At 42.8% G+C, this 19123-nt stretch overlaps 1 protein-coding gene and 1 pseudogene across 1 annotated transcript; one reads left to right on the forward strand and one right to left on the reverse strand.

Annotated features, from left to right (window-relative positions):
• The first annotated feature begins 240 nt into the window (after window positions 1–240).
• On the forward strand, window positions 241–9855 carry LOC123443080 (annotated as a pseudogene).
• A 568-nt stretch (window positions 9856–10423) lies between these two features.
• Window positions 10424–15717, reverse strand: LOC123443079 (NF-X1-type zinc finger protein NFXL2). The gene is made up of 13 exons (XM_045119330.1): window positions 14452–15717; window positions 13865–13978; window positions 13734–13789; window positions 13352–13418; window positions 12984–13076; window positions 12674–12759; window positions 12416–12578; window positions 12063–12263; window positions 11733–11923; window positions 11502–11583; window positions 11103–11309; window positions 10909–10998; window positions 10424–10819 (listed from the first exon to the last, which is right to left on the reverse strand). The coding sequence occupies exons 1-13, from the start codon at window positions 15643–15645 to the stop codon at window positions 10664–10666; spliced, it is 2700 nt and encodes an 899-aa protein (XP_044975265.1). The 5' UTR covers window positions 15646–15717; the 3' UTR covers window positions 10424–10663.
• Window positions 15718–19123: the final 3406 nt, after the last annotated feature.

Here is a 19123-nt window from a genome sequence, read left to right on the forward strand (position 1 = left end):
GCCATGTGTTTGTCGATTTGCTTGGCCTCGCTTTGGCCAACGTGGTTTTGTATCACCCGTTCCACTTTGCTGCTCTGCTTCCCTTGGTTTTAGAAAAGAGAGGAACAAGACAGTGTTGCGTTTGTAACATGCAAATATGGGGATTTGTGATATGTATGATTGATGCATATTTTGTATTTGTTTGTCTATCTGCACAGGCGGATTCTGCAGAGCCCGTGTGATTAGCTTAGAGCTATGACAATGGGTGGCGAGGCGGCATCCACTTCCTTTTCTACTCCCCATTCACAACCTCAGGAATCTAAAGCTGAAGTGTTGCTAAGACTTAACTGCATGCTTTGTTCCATGCGTATCTAGAGTTCAGCCACCGATTTGCCTAACTTGTCACTGGATACGTAATTACTCCTCCCCTCTATATTGCAAACTATGGCATGATAACGAGTCATACTGTTGTGATATGTGGCATCAGCAATCATGGGTGTGTTTATGAGGATTTTATTTAAATAAATAAAATGAAGTGTTATCATGAGTGGGGTCTGGTCCAAATGCATAAGACGTGGTCTTATAGGTTTCTTTTGTGTGTTGTCAGCTTCAGTTCCGTAAGCATATAAAGCTTACGTTTATGAGGAAAACTAGCTTATAGGTGATAAATGTTTGCCTTGTTTTTGTCTTGTCCTTATGTGTTGTTTTTTCCCTCAATTCATGTTACAATTTTTTTCTTACATCTTCTGTTATTGCCTAAATCATAGATACCATATCTTCAATCTATCTAGTCGTCATTCAAAATTGTTATGTGGTTGCTGATTGTAGAGTTACTGTATGTATTTTCTGTCCTTAGGTAGTCGTTGGTGTTGAGTGTTGACAATGTTTCCTCTCTTGCATTGCTAGACTCAATGTAGAGTGCAGAGTGTTAAACGACACCTATACAGATTGGTTGTGAAATCTCTCTGTGCAGTGGCAGCTGATTTTGATGTGGAGCCAATGCTCGAAGTCTCGAAATCAGGATTTGGTGACTACCAGTGGTATGTTGTTGTGCTACGTCTAGTCTATAATTTTACTATCTGAGTGTTTGGTTAATGAGATGAGTCACTCTACTGAACAAGAAATCGTCTGTCAATCATGTGCAGTAACAACGCAATGAGCTTATTTCCACGTATAAGAGAATCTGCAACAAACCTCGGGAACCCCAATGCAGTTGGACAGGTAAAGCTTTCATAACCGAATGTTTTCTTGAAGGAAATATTGTTTCATTTTCTTCCCTAATATCCAAACTAAACATATTTGCAGGCAATTGCAGACAACCTTCCTCCTTCGAGAATTGTTGAATCCACTGTTGTTGGACCTGGATATGTTAATATAGTCCTATCAAGTGATGGATCGCACAGGTCTGATTGAGATGTTCTATAAATAGCGTTCTTTATTAACTCAATGTTATTGGTAAGTGCTAACACAAGCCCACCATATTAATGAGCCTCACAATTGCAGAGGATACATGACATGCTTATCCATGGGATCGAATCATGGGCACCAATCTTACCAGCTAAGAGGGTGGTGCTTGATTTTTCATCTCCGAATATTGCAAAGGAGATGCACGTTGGGCATACAAGATCAACCATAATTGGAGATACACTTGCTCGCATATTTGAGTTTGCAAATATTGAAGTTCTTCGTCGCAACCATGTGGGAGGCTGGGGTACACAGGTACCAAATTCACGTGTACTGAGGTATTAAAGATCGACACGGATGGAACTCTTTACTTTAATGATATTTTTATCTTTTTTCAGTTTGGAATGCTGATACAATTTCTGTTTGAGAAATTCCCAAATGGGGAGGAAGCTGCCAACCAGGCCATTGGGGATCTTCAGGTATGTGTTAATACTAGTACCAGGGCTTAGTAGTTATCCAATACTTTAACCGATGAAACTTAATCTAAGTACACAAAAAAAATCACAAGGTAATGTATCTGACCTTAGATGATGATTTACCTCTAGCATCTTACTCTAATACTGAGTGGTTAACCTGCTTCCTCTCTCCAAATCTACAATTGCACTATTAGTGCTAGCACTGGCTGATGTTTGTCATTTTCTGTAACCCCTAAAGACTGAATCGGTGCATACAAATCTTGCTATGGGCAATAGAAAATCATTATTATGGTATGTTCTGCATATGTATATAGAGCATGCTACTGATATTTATCACAATAGTTCTACCTATTTCTTTCAAGTAATTTTCTTGTCTTACTAAATTTACGAATTCTGACAAAACTCTCATTGAATGAAAGCTCGTTTCGAATGTTTTGCAATTATTTTCCTGATCCAGCGACATCTTGTTATGTTATGCATATACACTACAGGGTTTCTACAGAAATGCCAAGAAAGAATTTGATGAGAATCCTGATTTTAAAGGAAGGGCTCAGCAAGCAGTAGTTTGCCTGCAGGTGTGTTTTTTTCAATCCTTGTTGTTTGCTCAAATTATGACTTATGACATGACTTATTCTCACCACCAAACAATAACTGAATTGTAGAGAGGGGAAGATAGATACCTAGCTGCCTGGAAAAGTATTTGTCAAATTAGCCGAAATGAGTTTGACTTGGTGTACAAACGGCTTAATGTGAAACTTGAAGAAAAGGTATTACTACTGTTCACTATTTGCCTACCAACAAGTATTGGGATAGGACTGAATTTTTCACATATTATTGGAAGCTCGATTATTCTGGCGGTGTGAACTAAGCTGTGGTTTCCCGAAAAAAATAAGCATTGTGTTTTTGTTGCAATGTGCATATTGTTTACTAGTGCTGGAATGTCATGTTCAGTTACTACTGATAAATATACTCTTCGAACATGTTTTGAAGGGGAATAAATTTCTATTGATTATCTACATTTTACCTTCGTTTGAATTTTTTGCCTTACTGAAACTACCAATAGCCTGGATCTCCAACCAAACTTCACCAACAAGAAGTAAATGATTATTCATAGTTTTATGTACTTTTTATGCATCAAGCTAACTAAATTGTTAATTTTCTCAGGGCGAGAGCTTTTACAGTCCTTATATTCCTCGTGTTTTGGAGGAATTGACTAGCAAAGGCTTGATTACAGAATGTAAAGGCGCTCGAGTTATCGACGGCCGAAAGCCTCCTCTGATAGTGGTCAAGAGAGATGGAGGCTTCAACTATGCTTCTACAGACTTGTCTGCTCTTTGGTCAGTTACTAAGACATCAATTAACACATTGCTCCTTTTGCAACTTCTCGCCCTAAGACATAAATTATTTTCACATATTTGACAGAGAAGATGAACAAGCAGTATTCAATATATGAGATGTAGGCTCCCTATTGAACTGCATAGCTTTTAAACTCGTATGTGGTTCTTATCTTTATGAAGGTACCGGCTTAATGTGGAGATGGCAGAATGGATAATATATGTAACAGATGTAGGTCAGCAGCAACACTTCCATTCGTTTTTCAGTGTGAGTACCATACCCATTTTCGTTGTAGGACGTAGAAACAATATTTCAAATGCAATCTTGGTATACTAGTCGGTTCTTGTCATATGAAGAGGACCAACTGAGATTTTGTGTGTCGCAATACCTTCTGTGAAACTGATCATAGGCTGCTAGGATGGCTGGCTGGCTCCCAGATCAAAAAGAAGAAAAGTACCCAAGGGCGAGCCATGTTGGTTTTGGCTTTGTTCTTGGTACAGACGGCTTACGTTTCCGGACTCGTTCCTCTGATGGAGCTGTTCGACTGGTAGATCTACTTGATGAGGCTAAATCTCAGAGCCTAGCACAACTTATCAAACGTCTCACTGAAAATGGTAATTGATGTTTCGATTTTTTTTAGGGGGGGTCCCATTGTTCATAAAAAAGTGAACTCTCACCATGCCTGCAATTGTGACGATTTTGTTCAGGTCAAATTGCTAACTGGACGGATGAGCAGCTGGATAAAACTTCAGAGGCTATAGGATATGGTGCTGTTAAGTGAGTTTACATTCTCTTTCTATCATCTTTGTTGGATAGAAACACTTTAAAACTATAAAAGGGTCATTTTATCTCATATATTCTGTTCCATGAATCAAACTTGCAAAGCATTAAAGTTCTATTCTGTCATATGACTGCTCGTACTCAATAGCCTGCACATCTAGGCATTGAAGTTCTATTCTATCATATGACTGCTCGTGCCTATTTTACGTGCACCTCCATGTATTAGAACTTGGATGCATGCGTGAGATTTACAACTTATAAAGACTTATTTACTTTTCCTTATGGTGGATGTTTAGCTGCTCATAGTTTACCGTTCTGATGATGCTTCATTTTCTATGATTTCTTTAACTCAGGTATGCAGATCTTAAAAACAATCGGCTGACGGACTACAAATTTAGCTACGAACAAATGCTAAGTGACAAGGTACTCTAGCATCCATGTACTAACTAGTTATGTATGGTTATTTTTTCTCGGTGTATTTCGGTCCCAAAGTACTCCTTTTAAGCTACCCAAGTAGAGTGTATTATGAAGATCTTTTTTTTTTGCGGCGTGTATTATGAAGATCTAACTGTGATGCAATGAGCAGGGAAATACCGCTGTGTACCTTCAGTATGCACACGCCCGTATCTGTTCCATCATCCAGAAATCCAACAAGGATGTCGAAGAATTGAAAATGGTGAGCATTTCATCATACTTGTAACCCATACACCGTCTGTGGCATTGCATGATTGCTGATGGTTGTTACTTTCCTTCCTTTGGATTCAGACTGAATCCATTACTCTCGGCCATCCTGACGAGCGTTCCTTAGGGTTGCATCTCATCCAATTTGCAGAGGTACATGGTTTTGATTATTCATTGAAATTGTTTAACAAGGTCTTAGTCCACTTACTTGATTGTAATTGAAAATTCTACCTACAGCAGCTTAAGAACTTTTAGTCTAAACTATACTTGGGATGAAATCTCCACGGGATGGCGTTTGATAAAGAACTACCAGTTCAGTAGAGTATCATCCTTTTATGCATACGTATAATATATTGCATAGTTAACTCTGGCTATACTGCAACGTTTTAGGTAGTCGAGCAGGCCTGCGACGACCTGTTGCCCCATCGCTTGTGTGACTACCTGTACACCCTATCTGATAGATTCTCACAATTTTACACCAACTGCCAGGTACCAATCTGCTTGCCAAACCACATAGTAGTTCTCTCTCTATCTGATCGCGTCATGCTTAACTGCCTTTCCCCTTGTACCATGATTCTGGCAGGTGGTCGGGTCGCCGGAGGAAACGAGCCGCCTGCTGCTGTGCCAAGCGACGGCCATCGTCATGCGGCAGTTCTTCCACCTGTTGGGCATAACACCAGTGCACAAGCTATAGAAGTCGGTCGATGCTCTAGTTAGTACTTCATCTCCGGCCTTAGCAAATTATCATCGAACTCGTGTAACATGACGAGTTTAGTGGATGGGGTCTTGTAAATATTAGTTGTAAACATCAGTATGTCGTCCATGCCACAGTGTCTAGGAGATCATAGTAGCTCGCAAGTATGTTTGTCTTTCCTACATCAGCATCAGCATATTGTTTGAAACTTTGGTGTGTTCTGGAAATATGTCAGTTAAGGGCAATACAAATGTGCACGAGTTTTCTTGGCGTTTTTGCGTTTGTGCACCATATATAGAATAAAACACTGAGCAAGTGGTTGCAGTTAAGTTGGAGGCGCAGTTGCTTCCCGAGTGCTGGCCTGGGCTCCTTTTCTTCTCCACACGCCAGTGCTATGCAGTATGCACGCAAACGACCCTGGACACTACTCTGGCTCTGCAGCAACGACCCTGGACATTACTCTGGCTCTGCAGCAACGACCCTGATGCAGAGGCATCTTGGCAAAGCTAGAGGTGGCTCCTCTGTTTGCATAGTGCGCAGGGCCGGGCCCATAGGTGTGCACAATGTGCAGGCCGCACAGGGCCCGTAACTTTGGGGGGCCCAAATTTCTATATAGTCCTATAGCCCCTGGACGCTGGGCCGATCACGTGAGTCGGGGCGTCGAGCGACGGTTGCTCCATCGAGACGGGATCCAGTGAATCGATCACAAAATCAATCCGCAACTCGCGTCGCTGCAGCCTACATGTCGCTACAGCCTACATGAAGCTAGCTAGAGTTTCCTCAAGAAAAGCAAAAAGGAAGTTTTTTGAGGGGGCAGGAAAAAAGGAAGCTAGCTAGAGAGACCGACGCTTGATTGATATCGTGCATGCAGGTTTTCAGACAAAATCAACAGGTCCTCTTTTCAGCCTTTCTGATTAACTTGGGTTACTAGTACTACTCTTAATAGATATTACACATCTCAATGATTCAATCGAGCATATAAAAATAAAAAAAACATCCACACGAATCTTCGCTTAAGATTAATGGTATATGACTTCGACGTGCAATACTTATCACACATCTAAATGTGCTTTAGCAAAACTATTAGCAAAATTGTTCCCAAGTGATAAATTAAATTTTGACGGAAATCATTAGAGATCAGTTCTTCCCTCCTCGATTATAGATCATAGTATAATTGTTCAACCAGAGAGGACATGAGAATAGGTGATTTAAACGGTTCGTCTAATTTTCAAACATTATAATTTCTTATTAGTTTATTTATTTAGTGAGACATTATATCATATACATTATAATTTTTCGTTAGTTCATTTTTTTGAATGATATAGGGCTTTATTTTTTATTGTCGCACAGGGCCATGTATTTTACCGGCCCGGCCCTGATAGTGCGTTGCAATGTAATAACGTTGCATTTATTTTGTCAAGGCTTTTCATCTCAGTCTAGCACAGGATATTATTACTACTGTATCTTAGACTTGCCAGTGCTTCATGATCAGCAGAGAATATCATGACAGATTTCTGCAGATTCCCTGCCAGCCCAAGGTAACTTCATGTACTGCCAATACCTGCATATATTGTACTGTCTCTTCATGAAGCTCCTTTCAATACCTTTTCAGGGCAGACATGATTACCGGCATCTCTCTTTTTGGTGTCTTCTTTTGGTTCGGCAAAGATGCTTCATGGTGCACAGAAATGTACTAAAGTCTAAAACTACCACTACTTTATCAGGCCGCTTGTGTACATATATGCAGTATCAGCAGCGCTGAGTCTTCTTCTCTGAATCACCATTGCCTCCTGGAGCTGCTTTGCCACTGTAAGGTGTCTCCTCCTCTCCCCTACGTCCTATACCACTCTAGCATCAGGAAAGAAACCAAGAGGGTTAAGACTTCGAGCTGCTGTTTACTTGCTGCCATTTCTCTGGTTTTGGATATCACTACGTGAACAACATCTTTCCTTGCTTTGATTTGTTCCACTCTCCCATTTTTGCACCTTTTCTTTCTTCCTCTGGTTGCAGTTTTCTGTGTCAGTTACACTTTCAGTATAAAGATTCGGCGTCTGTTTGTGTTTTTGAAGGTAGAAACGTGTAATAAGAGTGACAAGAATCACAACTTGTATAACATGAATGTGATATGTCATCTGTACTCTCTAGGAAGGAGGTATTACTGCTATGCTGATGTCTGGAGTTAGGTTTGCTACTTACTTTGTTGAATGTGCAACTGACATAAGCTGCACATTTCAGTTCACATGGCTGGACTAGCTTCCCAGATGAAGAGATACTGTGACTGCTGCAAGAGATATGCTGACCATTTGGATGGAAAGATGAGGTGTTTTCGCAGGCGCATGACTACTAATTTTAGAGATGGCATGGTAAGCCCGTGATAATTTGGAGTAGTTTCTCAAGTGTGCCTAGACATCTTCTCCTTCTTTAGAATGTTTTGCATGTAAGGATTGGTTGCAATTTGTATGGATAGTTGCTTACAGGTTAGACGAAAATGATCCTAGTGTGGTTGGTGCTAAACAGACACACACAAGTGAATAGTTCCGAACATCACTGCTAGTGAGCAAAATATGTGGTTTAAACTTCAGGGTTCAAGGCCAGCAGTAAATCCTGTAAGGCTGGGAAACTGTAGCAGAAGAAATTGTAACCTCCAGATGGCACTTGTCGCTATCTGTTCTACTCCCTCCGTTCCTAAATATAAGACCTTTTAGAGATTGTACTATAAACTATATACGGATGTACATGGACATATTTTAGAGTATAGACTCACTCATTTTGCTCCGTATGTAGTCTCTTAGTGAAATCCCTAAAAGGTCTTATATTTTGGAAGGGAGAGAGTAATTTCTAAACCAATCATGTGATGTGTCATTGTGGTTAATACTACATGCTCTTCATTTATCAACCCATTTCCCGACTGATCTATGTAGCACATACTAGTAATTGTTACATTGCATCTACATCGTATTTTCTGTTGCTCTCCTTGTTGTAGGAAACTCAACTAGGAAATTGTTGTGCTTGCTTACACCAATTAATATGTTTCTTACAGGTTATACCAAACAAGTTCATCAACCATTTCGGAGGGAAGATATCAAGGACCATCGAGCTGGAATCCCGTAACGGCAGCATGTACACCGTTGAAGTCTCCAAGCGAAACAGTCCTCCGGCGGCGTGGATGGGATGCATTTCTAGATGCGCATCGCGTCGAGGAGAACGACTCGCTACTGTTTCGCCACATTCAGAACTCGCGTTTCGAGGTCCTGGTGCTCGACTCCGATGACTGTGAAAAAGTGCTTCCCTCTGCTGGCATCAAAGCTGCTTCTTGTAATGTTCGAGAAAGCAGTAGCGTGGATAATTGATATATCAAGCAGCGTGGATTATATTGATATATCAAGCAGCGTGGATTATGTATTGATATATCAAGTGGCTCGGGTGATGACAGCACTAGATCGTCAGGAAGCAAAGGATTTGCTACCTGTGAAAGAGGGGACTCAAGCCATCCTAGAAAAACTGCCGTGAGCAACTCCTTGTCCGAGGGGGATTCAGGTTACATTGTGTTATTGTCTTGTGCGTTAGCACTGCTTTTTGAAATATGTGTCCACGACACATTTCGTATCTTAGATTTTGTTTATTGCCGTGCTTTTAACCAACTGTTGAGTTCCTTCTGTACAGGAGAAGACAGTGACTCTGAGGCAGAGGAACATTCTGAAGATGAATCGTCTTTTGGGCTAGATGATGATCGTCAGACACCTTGTGCAGGGCGCGACTATGTCTTGTCTCGGAGTGGTCGTCTGTCTGGAGCTGAGGAGGAGAGAGTAACTAGGCTTCTCCAGGATGTTCGAGCCGAGACTCGTGTGTTTGTGGCTATCATGAAAATGAACACACGGAATTGTGCTATTGTAAGTTTTGATCTGCTCTTTTTTCGTCAAGGTTATAATCTTGAAATGCTAAACTTGTAGAGTTGTATATATTTGATCCACCACTGATACTACGCCTCCGTCTGGAAAATCAGGTGATCCCCAAGCTTTTTGCAGAGGAGCACTTCCCGCGTGAAAGTCGGAACCTGACGCTGCAGCGGCCAGGCAAGAGCAAGAGCTGGCACCCCTGGTTTTGCGTCAGGAAGGATCAGTGCGGGCACACCCTCTATGGGACTCGCTGGTTAGGCTTCCTCCGTGACAATGACGTGCAGGAGGGAGATCTCTGCCCCTGAAAGAGTAACCACAGCTCATGGTCATGGTGCGACAACAATGGCAAAGGTGGCGCCACCGTGCCTGACAACCCGCCGTGTCAACAAGGAGCAACATGATGATGGTAGCACATCCAGACCCCCTGCGCTTAGTAGTAGACTAGAGCAAATTTGGTTCATTCGAATTTCGCTTCTGTCGAAGCCATGCTGAATTTTGCAGATCCAAGTCGCGAGTGTTTTCCTAAGCTGTCGTTATGATCAGGTGTAGTACTATTGTAGTACATCTTTGTTGTTGTTCACTTCCTCTGAATGAATGGTTTGGCAGACCATTTCCGGAGAGTATGCTGCTGAGTACCTTCCAGCCGGGGAGCGGATCGCCGTGACACTCGTGAGGAGGAAGAAGGCGTGGGAGGTCGAGATGCGCGCGCGGCGACGGGCGGACGCTGGCGCGGTTTTGCCCGTGACAACCGGCTGTGGGTGCAGGACGTGTGCCTGTTCCAGCTCCAGCCCATGGAGAAGAACCATGGGAGCCTTACCATGACGGTGCACATCATCCGGCAAGCGGAAGCAGTAGTCTCTCTTCTGTTTCAGCATACGATGTCGATTCGGTGGTTTTGTGCTGGTCTGAGAACCTTGTTAGGGTAGCACTGTATGTCTGGTACCATGGCCAGTGTCTACTCTCCAGAACCTGTGTTTATCATGGCTAACCATGTCTGCTATGCAATTTATCAATGTTAGGCTGGGCTTGTCACTTGTGGACCATTGCGAGTAATAACTAATAACTGAGGTCAATGCTTGGCTTAGGGCGTTTGTGCATTTCCAAAAAATTCTTAACAAAATCATACATGTGCTTGCAGAGATGCAGTCAAGTTGAAAAAATTGTAGACACCTAACTCATAAAGTGTTTCAGCCGCCGATATATTAGACGGACATCATGTGTGCATTTACAGCAACTCAATAACATAATTCAGACACAATACAACAGTCACCTTCGTTTTGATACAATGAGGGAGGGAGTGAAAGAATGGCATCCTTTCACCTAAATGTCTCCAAAACTGGACCACGGTTGTTTATTGATCCACGCCTCAAAAACTGATCACTGGGCACAACAAGAGGCAATATATAGTTCTGTACTTTTTACAGCCTTCCAGCCCTCAGAAGCCTTTCCCTGGCCTTCTGCTCTTCCATTTCATTCATCCAATCCGAAATCTGGTAGATGCCTTTCCAAATAACCAGTCCCAGCACCACCAATCCAGCCAACGCAATTATCACCACGAGACACCGCTTGATTTGCTGGGGAAAAAATGCAAGTGTATTGTAAGGAGCAGAGATACCTCAGCAAACCCAATAATCTGAGCATCACATCTGTATATTTTACACACCTGCCACATCGAAACCTGAACAGGTTCCTGTGCTCCACGGTCACGCTTCTTCCTACGTTTGGGCACGTTTGCGACTTCCGCAGCAGGGTTCTACATGGGCATTCAATAATTAACCACAGAATCAAATCGTTTGGTGGTAAAATCTCCGCAGATAAAAACAATGTGTTCCATACTACGATGGTAGGATCTGGTACCTTAGTCTCCTGAACTTTCCGGATATGCAACTCCGCGGCTGAAACATTGACCTTTTTCAGGCAATCTCCACCACATGCAAGTAGGCCAACTCCAAATTGACCTTTAGGTACTTCTTTTGGATCACGACCAGATCGACGGTACTCCTTGAGAACATCTTGACATACCCACTCTTTTTTCAGGGTGTTGCATGCACAACGGACATTAACCTTTATAGATATCAAACATACAGAGGAATAAATACAGATAAAAATGTATAGCTTGAAATTGCAGAATTAAAATTTGTTTTAACTTTTCAACAAATCAACATATCCAAAAAACTTCTCAAAATAAGTTTCATCAATAAACAGATCGAGCACCTGATAAGTTGCTGGTTACAGATAAATATGCCGATGCCATACCTTTTTCATGCACTGATCCACTGACGGGCATTGACCAGGGTGGCATATTTCTGAGCACAGATGGGGGCAATTTGGTAGTTTCCTGCACAATGCCATAAAATAACAGATCCAAGAACTCAGTACTATGAAGTTATAAATCCAATTAAAGAAATTTCAGTAACAAGTGTGCAGCGTTTTTTTGTGCGAGCATTCATAACAGAAACAATTAGAAACCAGGAATTGGTAACTGACCTATGACATGGGCCACTGCAGGACCTTACTTTCAGCTGTTGCTTGGCATTTAAGTTGTTATAGTACACACACTCGAAAGCATGTGTCATAGCACCACAATGACATGATCTTTTAACAAGGGCTTTGCAAGGTAGACAATCGCTTAGATGACACCGCAAAGGGCAAGGATGTGAACAAGGAGGATCCCTGGCCTGGCGAAGCATTAAGACTAAACATCATGCACCAGCTTAAAAGAAAGATGCGGAGCTCAACTAGCCATTTCATATTAAAGTTTATAAACAAAACAACGAAACTGAAGGTATTGCAAAGCGAAACAAAAAAGGAACTGACCCTTTGACAAGGAAGATTGCATCTTTCGCAAGGCTCGGCAAGAGTGTTCTTTCTACTGAGAGATAATATGGCATCAGCCTTACGTTGATCCGATGGAATCTCTAACACATGGCAATCCTTTGTGCAATAATGGTTACCACAGTGGAGAAGGTTTCCACATAAATTCTGACAGGGAAATTGCCTGCTTTTGGAGCAAGGTATCTGCAAAAACATGAAAAAAAGAAATTGTATGTTATAATCAGGTGTACAAGCAAGCACATGTGAGGCATGCTCAAATGTGCAAGAGTGGGGGGTGGGGGGGTTGGGGGAGGAGGTAAATTGACCAAAAGATGACCATGTTGTTCAAAACTTACTGCACGTTCTTGGCCTAGATGCTCTCCAAAACATGGCACCAAGACTACTTCTTGGCATGGTGGGCATGGAGTTCCAGGCGTACACTCTATATGCTTTTCCATTTTCTTTTTCATTGGTTTAACTGTGAACTCAGGGTTCGGTGGAGGAATAGAACCATGACACCTGGGTAGTGTTAAGATTGATAGACATCAGAGGACACTGTAGTTCGTGGTATACTGCTGCAATGACACACTCAGCATATAAAGTAAACACTAAACCTTTCTTTACACTTGTGGCCACAAGAAAATTCTTCCCCGCAGATCAGTTTGCAAGGTGGACAGGCTCCATAGTGGCATTTATGGGGCTAAAGAAAGGAGATCAAATGTCAAGTAAATTCTGAGGATCAATTCATAATAGCCTAAGTAATTAAACACTCAGGAATGACATGCAACTAAATTCACAAGAACAAACTTTGAACAACAACAATGTGACAAATACCCTTGCAGTGGCAATCAGCAATAAAATTTGTCCAGAAATTAACATTAATGAGCAATGACAATGTTACAGAAAAGAGACGGAACAGTTTACCCGGCAATCAAGCTTGTGTCTGCAAAGACGATCTATATTGCATCTTTTTGAGCATTTGGGAGGCTTCTGATTCTTCTCGGTCCCGCAAGGAACCTACAAGAGAATTATGCATTCAAATCTACGAAGGAAACTTAGCAATTAGTGGGTCAGGACAGGAGATACACTGATGAGGAACTTGTACTATATAACGAAACTGGAGCAAGAATTAACATTTAGGGAAGTGCACAAGATCGTGTAAAAATAGGTCTCCTGAGCGTGCAGCTGTTGCGTGCTAATTATGTGTCCTGGTCATCTAAGGAAGTAGATATGACCGAATATAACTCATACAACAAAATGAACAACAGAACTAAGAGTCTACCAATTTCAACCTCAAAGTATGTTTTCCCACAGAAGCATGAGATGGTCTTCATCAAAGGACAAGGTGAACAAACGCCTCTGGCAAACAAAAAGAACAAAATGTTACTAGAAAAGTAGGATTTCAGTTCATACAAATGAACCAAGATCAAAGCTTCAAAAGTCAAAACTACAGACACAGATTTTCCATCCAAAAAAGAAACGGTGCTATTCCAGAGCAGAACAACACAACATATTTTGAGTTTTTGACATCTGCCGTGTGGTGGCACTTCTGGTATTTTAACATGGTCTTGCAGTTCAAAATGAGAGCACATACATGTATGCCTGTAGCAATGCAAGTAGAACTAAACAATAGCAAATGACAAGCCAAAGATGCACCGTTGATTAGGGCAATACCTGTGGCATGGAGAGAGACACTTATGGTTTCCACATTTGAGCTTCCTATCACAAGTCTACAAGCATAGATCTTTTTAGTGCTTGAAACTTGAAACGAGCCAAAATCATGAAAGGAGAGAAAAAAGATGTACCTCTGCGCAGGGTGGGCAATCCCCAACACAACAACGTCGTTTACAAGCGTGGCGTCCACAGGCACGTGAACGCTGACATTTCCTTTCGCAGGTCAAGTCTTGGTGGCAAGGCAGCTGATATAATGCATCACAAGAATTGGGGAATTTATCCATTTGCTGTCTAATAAGCAATATTATAGAAGTACACCTAACAAGCTGTAGCATTATTACTGGACCAGATTAAGGAGAAAGAAAAATAACCAATTGCTACTTATTGTTTCTCTGTTAGGTAGTATGCATTGCAAGGGGTAATGTTGGTCTCAAAAATCCATTTGAATCACATGAGCATTCAGGCATTCTATGTTTGTTCACTAACTACTAAGAACTACCTAAAAGTGGAGTTAAACAACTGGTCTTTACATGCAGCAATTGCTTGCAGATACCATCCTGCCAATCAGGTGCAACTAGTTTAGTATTGTTAACTGCTTGCAAATGCTTGAATATCTGTTTTGCTTACTACTTGCAAGTTTAAAGAGTGTGATCACAAACATGTTCTGTAGATGCAAGTTTAAAGAGTGTGATCACAAACATGTTCTGTAGATACATACCTCCTTTTTCAGAACCCCACAGCGGCAGGACTTCTTTATCACAAGCCGGCAGGTCACGTCACACGGGCCACGATGGCACCGCTCGGGGCACTTGTGCCGTCCGCACCCAAGCACCTTCTCACAAGTCGATCCACATGTGGCAGCCTCCACATCACACTCCAACCTTGGATAATCCTTCTTGCCACAAGGGCAGGTCCGCCGCCCACGAAGCGGACATTCACCACACTTTCCACCATGGCATCCCCTCTCACACCTATGCTTCCTACACTCCAGCATCCCACTACACTCCCTCTTGCACTGGAAAACTCTTTCAGAGCACAATCTCTCCACCATTGTCTCTCCACACTCACATTTGTGATTCCCCTGCACAGCACACGGTGGGCATGGCCCATCATGGCAATCCACCGGACAGCGGTGGAGTTCACAGCTAAGGCGTTTATTGCATTTACCCTTACAAGAATAACGCTGATGCGCACAGCGCCGGGGCTCACGGTGCGCCCCGCAGAAGCACCGAGCATTAGGAACAACAGCCGGGCATGGAGGGCATGGTCCGGGGTGGCAAAGCAGGAGGCAGGTGTGCTCGCAGCCGGAGTCGTGATTTGAATTCAGGCGGCGGCCGCAGACGTCGCCACAAGAGTGGGGGAGGATCCAGGGGTCCGCAGGAGGGTCTTCGGTCTTGGAGCAGAAGCAGTGGTAGGAGGTGGGGGTCTGGGATTTGGGGTAGGCGACGCGGCACTTGGGGCAGCCCCAGGTGGGGGAAGGAGCGGCGGAGGCTGACTGGTGTGCCCATGATTGGATGCAGGGGAGGTGGAGAAGGGCGAAGCATGAGGCGGAGCAGGACCAGACGGGATCGGAGGGGCGGATGGGGTCCAAGCAGATCAGGCACGGCGGTGACCGGCGGCGCGCGGCGGAGTTGAGAAAGATGCCGACTTTCGAGAGGTCGGCGCCATTTCCGGCGACGGAGAGGTAGGTGGAGAGGACGGACGCAGTCGCCGGGTCACAGGCGCTGAGATCGGTCTCTTCCCCGGAGGAGGAGTAGGACGAGGGGTCAGAATCTGAGACGTGGCTAGGGTTCGACGGCGGGGGCGCGGGTGCAGGCAAGGGTGCTGGTTTACGGGTGGCGGCAGTGGCACTAGTGGAAGGGGCTAGTTTCCGCGAAGACGATGCGGTGGCCGCGGCGTAGGAGGACGGCATCGCCGGCGTTGAGGCGGTCGCTGGAGATCGGTGGTGCGCGCGAGATTTGTGAGGGCATGTAGTACATGGAGGCAGCACTCTTAAACTAAGCAAAAAATATTAAACCTGTCGTCTACTCCCTCCGTACCTAAATAGTACTCCCTCCGTTTCTAAATATAAGTCTTTTTAGAGGTTTCATTAAAGGACTACATACGAATGTATATAGACATACTTTAGAGTATAAATTCACTCATTTTGCTACGTATGTAGTCCTTTAGTGAAATCTCTTAAAAGACTTATATTTAGGAATGAAGGGAGTATAGGTCTTTTAAGATATTTCACTAGTTGTCTACATACGGAGCAAAATGAGTGAATCTATATCCTAAAATATGTCTATATACATCCGTACGTAGTCCATTAGTGAAACTCTTAGAAAGACTTATATTTAGAAACGGAGGGAGTATGATTTTGTTTTTCCAACGGAGGCTGCAGTCTAGCAACATCATCCTTTTCACATGCATATCATTTTTCTTTCCCTCTGTCTGTATCTCTCCTCACATGCATCAGGATTGCTTCAACTTTTCTTGTTTTTCTCAGCTTTCACAGCCGAAGAGTCCGGGTCTTCTGCAGGCTACACTATCGCCTGCGAGGCTATAGCTTTTTGCCCGAACCAAACTCCGAACCTACCTGGACCTGCGGGGCAACGGGTTGAGGCTACCTATTGTACATGCCCTGAGGGGAATGCAGCTTTTGTAGTTAGGTTCAAGATACTTCATACACCTATAACTTAAGTATTTTTACTTTTAGAATTGATATGTACTCCCTCTGTATGACAATACTTTTTTTGCATGGTCTGAACCACAATACTTACAGCTGAGGAACTTGTATTGATCTTCTCCAATAACAAGTATTTAGTTACAGAAAAAGAATTTTCTTTAGTGTTAGTAAATATGTACCTGTAATGCACGTTGATGTTAGACACAAAATTAAATGCACATTGATCGGTGATGGAAAGGACAGATGTAGTCGCCGGGTTGCAGGCGGTTATTGTTCGCCACCGTCCTTTGCAACACAATTGTTGTTGCAGAAAACCACAACAAGATCTTTGATGCAAAAAAGAATCATATGTCGGACGTCATGGCCATGGACAAGCTCAGGCTCAAACAATCCCTTCTTGCCATCACGGTGGTGTGTGCACGCTGGTCACCGCACCAGACACCGACCATAGGACTACATGTGACACTTCTCCTCGTTGAGGAAATCAACTCTTGGAGGGATGTATGCATGTGTGACAGATACATCAAGGGAGGGAGACCCCTGTTACCGGTGAGATCAACGCTTGCACAAAAGGGCATCCATGGCGGCATGCTGCTTGAGTCTTCCTTATATATTACCTTAGGATGCTTTGGGAATCCTCAATTTTAGAGTATTGTTGCTCATTATTCTTCTTTCATTGTCATCTCGCCCAAAACATGAAAAGTTTGTTCACACAAAACTTAATAGAACTCCTGAGACAGGTAAGTATAACATAAATAAATCATTCACTTTCGCACTATCAATAAAAATCATAATCATTCCCAATTAATCTCTAGTGTACCTTAATATTTTCAGAATTCATGTCCCCAAATATAAGCCATAGACACATTAAAACAAGCAAACAAAGAAAATAAAACAGAATATTTACAAGGCAAGCCAAAGAAACCCAAGTCAAGGAATATTTATAAGCTTCAGCACTTGAGTTGTCAATTCAAGCACACGTGAGAATCACTTCCTTGTAACGATTTATTAGTAGCATAGTAATATGATATTAGTGGTAGCAAGGTAACAATAGCCATACATATGCTCGGTGAATGACAAGCTACAAGAGTGGTGCACGAGGCTGACTCTCTCTAGCCGCCACACAAGACGATTCATGCCATACATCTGTTCCTCGTGTGGGAGTTGTGGAAGCGGAAAAAAAACTCCATAGTGTTTGAGGGCATGACTCCGGGCACCTCACGTGTTCTTCCTCGTGTGGCTAGTGAGAGTTTGATTTGGAGACAAGCGGGCATAGTATGTGGTGACCTAGAAGCCTTCTTTGTGGCGATGAGTGTGTGGTTTGATGGCGAGTAGTATGTGTCGTCTCAGTGGAAACCAGGGTATCGCAGCCCGCCTGCCTGCAGCCGAGGAAGTGACGCCTGAACAATTGACTCGAGAGACGACCCAAAGACGGGGGCCACAAGTGCAAGACACCTCGTGAGGCGTGGCCTCGTGAGGCCCCCCTCTACGAGAGGAGGATCTTCAAGATGATCATCTACGACAGCACGCAGTCTCGCGAGCCCCTCGTAAGGCGGCTTCCCATGAGGCCCTCCGCCTGGAGGGGTCACGAGGTGCGGGTCGCGCGGTGGTGTGCCCACTGATACATCTCCGTCGTATCTATAATTTTTATTGTTCCATGCCAATATTATACAACTTTCACATATTTTTGGCAACATTTTATATGAGTTATTGGACTAACGTATTGATCCAGTGCCAAGTGTCAGTTCCTGTTTGTTGCATGTTTTTTGTTTCGCAGAATATCCATATCAAACAAAGTCCAAACGCGATAAAAATTTACAGAGAATTATTTTGGAATATATGTGTTTTTTGGGAGGTAGAGTCAACGTAAATGGAGGCCCACGGCCTCCACTACCCACCAGGGTGCGGTCCATACCCCTTGGCAGTTATATTTGCTTGTGATAAATTCAGATCTTACATTGCTGATTCTAAAGTAATTGCTCGCACTGATCATGTTGCTATTAAATACCTTATGGAAAAGAAAGATGTTAAGCCTAGACTTATTAGGTGGGTTCTCTTGCTACAAGAATTTGATTTGCATATCATTGGTAGGAAAGGAGCTAAGAACCTCGTAGCTGATTACTTGTCTAGGTTAGAAAATGTCCTTGATGACCCACTACCTATTAATGATAGCTCTCCTGATGAACAACTAGATGTGGTCAATGTTTCTCATAGTACACCATAGTTTGCTGATTATGCTAATTACATTATTGCTAAATACATACCACCTAGTTTCACATATCAACAAAATAAAAAATTCTTCTTTGATTTAAGACATTACTTTTGGGATGGCCCACATATTTATAAAGAGGGAGTAGATGGTATTATTAGACGTTGTATACCTCAGCATGAACAGGAACAAATCCTTCGGAAAGTGACACTCCGAGGCTTATGGAGGACACCATGCAGGAGATAGAACTGCACACAAGGTATTACAGTCTGGATTTTATTGGCGTGCTCTTTTCAAAGATGCTCGTATGTTTGTCTTCTCTTGTGATGAATGTCAAAGAATTTGTAATATTAGTAGACGTCAGGAAATGCCTATGAATTATTCATTTGTTATTGAAGCATTTGATGTTTGGGGATTTGATTATATGGGACCTTTTCCTTCCTCCAATGGCTATACACACATTTTGGTTGTTGTTGATTATGCCACTAAATGGGTAGAAGCTATTCCAACCAA

This window comes from Hordeum vulgare, chromosome 3H (genome assembly GCF_904849725.1).
Source record: "Hordeum vulgare subsp. vulgare chromosome 3H, MorexV3_pseudomolecules_assembly, whole genome shotgun sequence".
Taxonomy (NCBI): Eukaryota; Viridiplantae; Streptophyta; class Magnoliopsida; order Poales; family Poaceae; genus Hordeum; species Hordeum vulgare.

Excerpts from the sequence above, each read along its gene's own strand:
- LOC123443079 (XM_045119330.1), bottom strand. The coding sequence starts at position 15,645 with ATGCCGTCCTCCTACGCCGCGGCCACCGCATCGTCTTCGCGGAAACTA. Across the intron at positions 13,979-14,451 it reads GTGGGGTTCTGAAAAAGGAG|CTGCCTTGCCACCAAGACTT; the intron begins GTATGTATCTAC and ends GCATTATATCAG. Across the intron at positions 10,820-10,908 it reads TTCAGGTTTCGATGTGGCAG|CAAATCAAGCGGTGTCTCGT; the intron begins GTGTGTAAAATA and ends TTTTTTCCCCAG.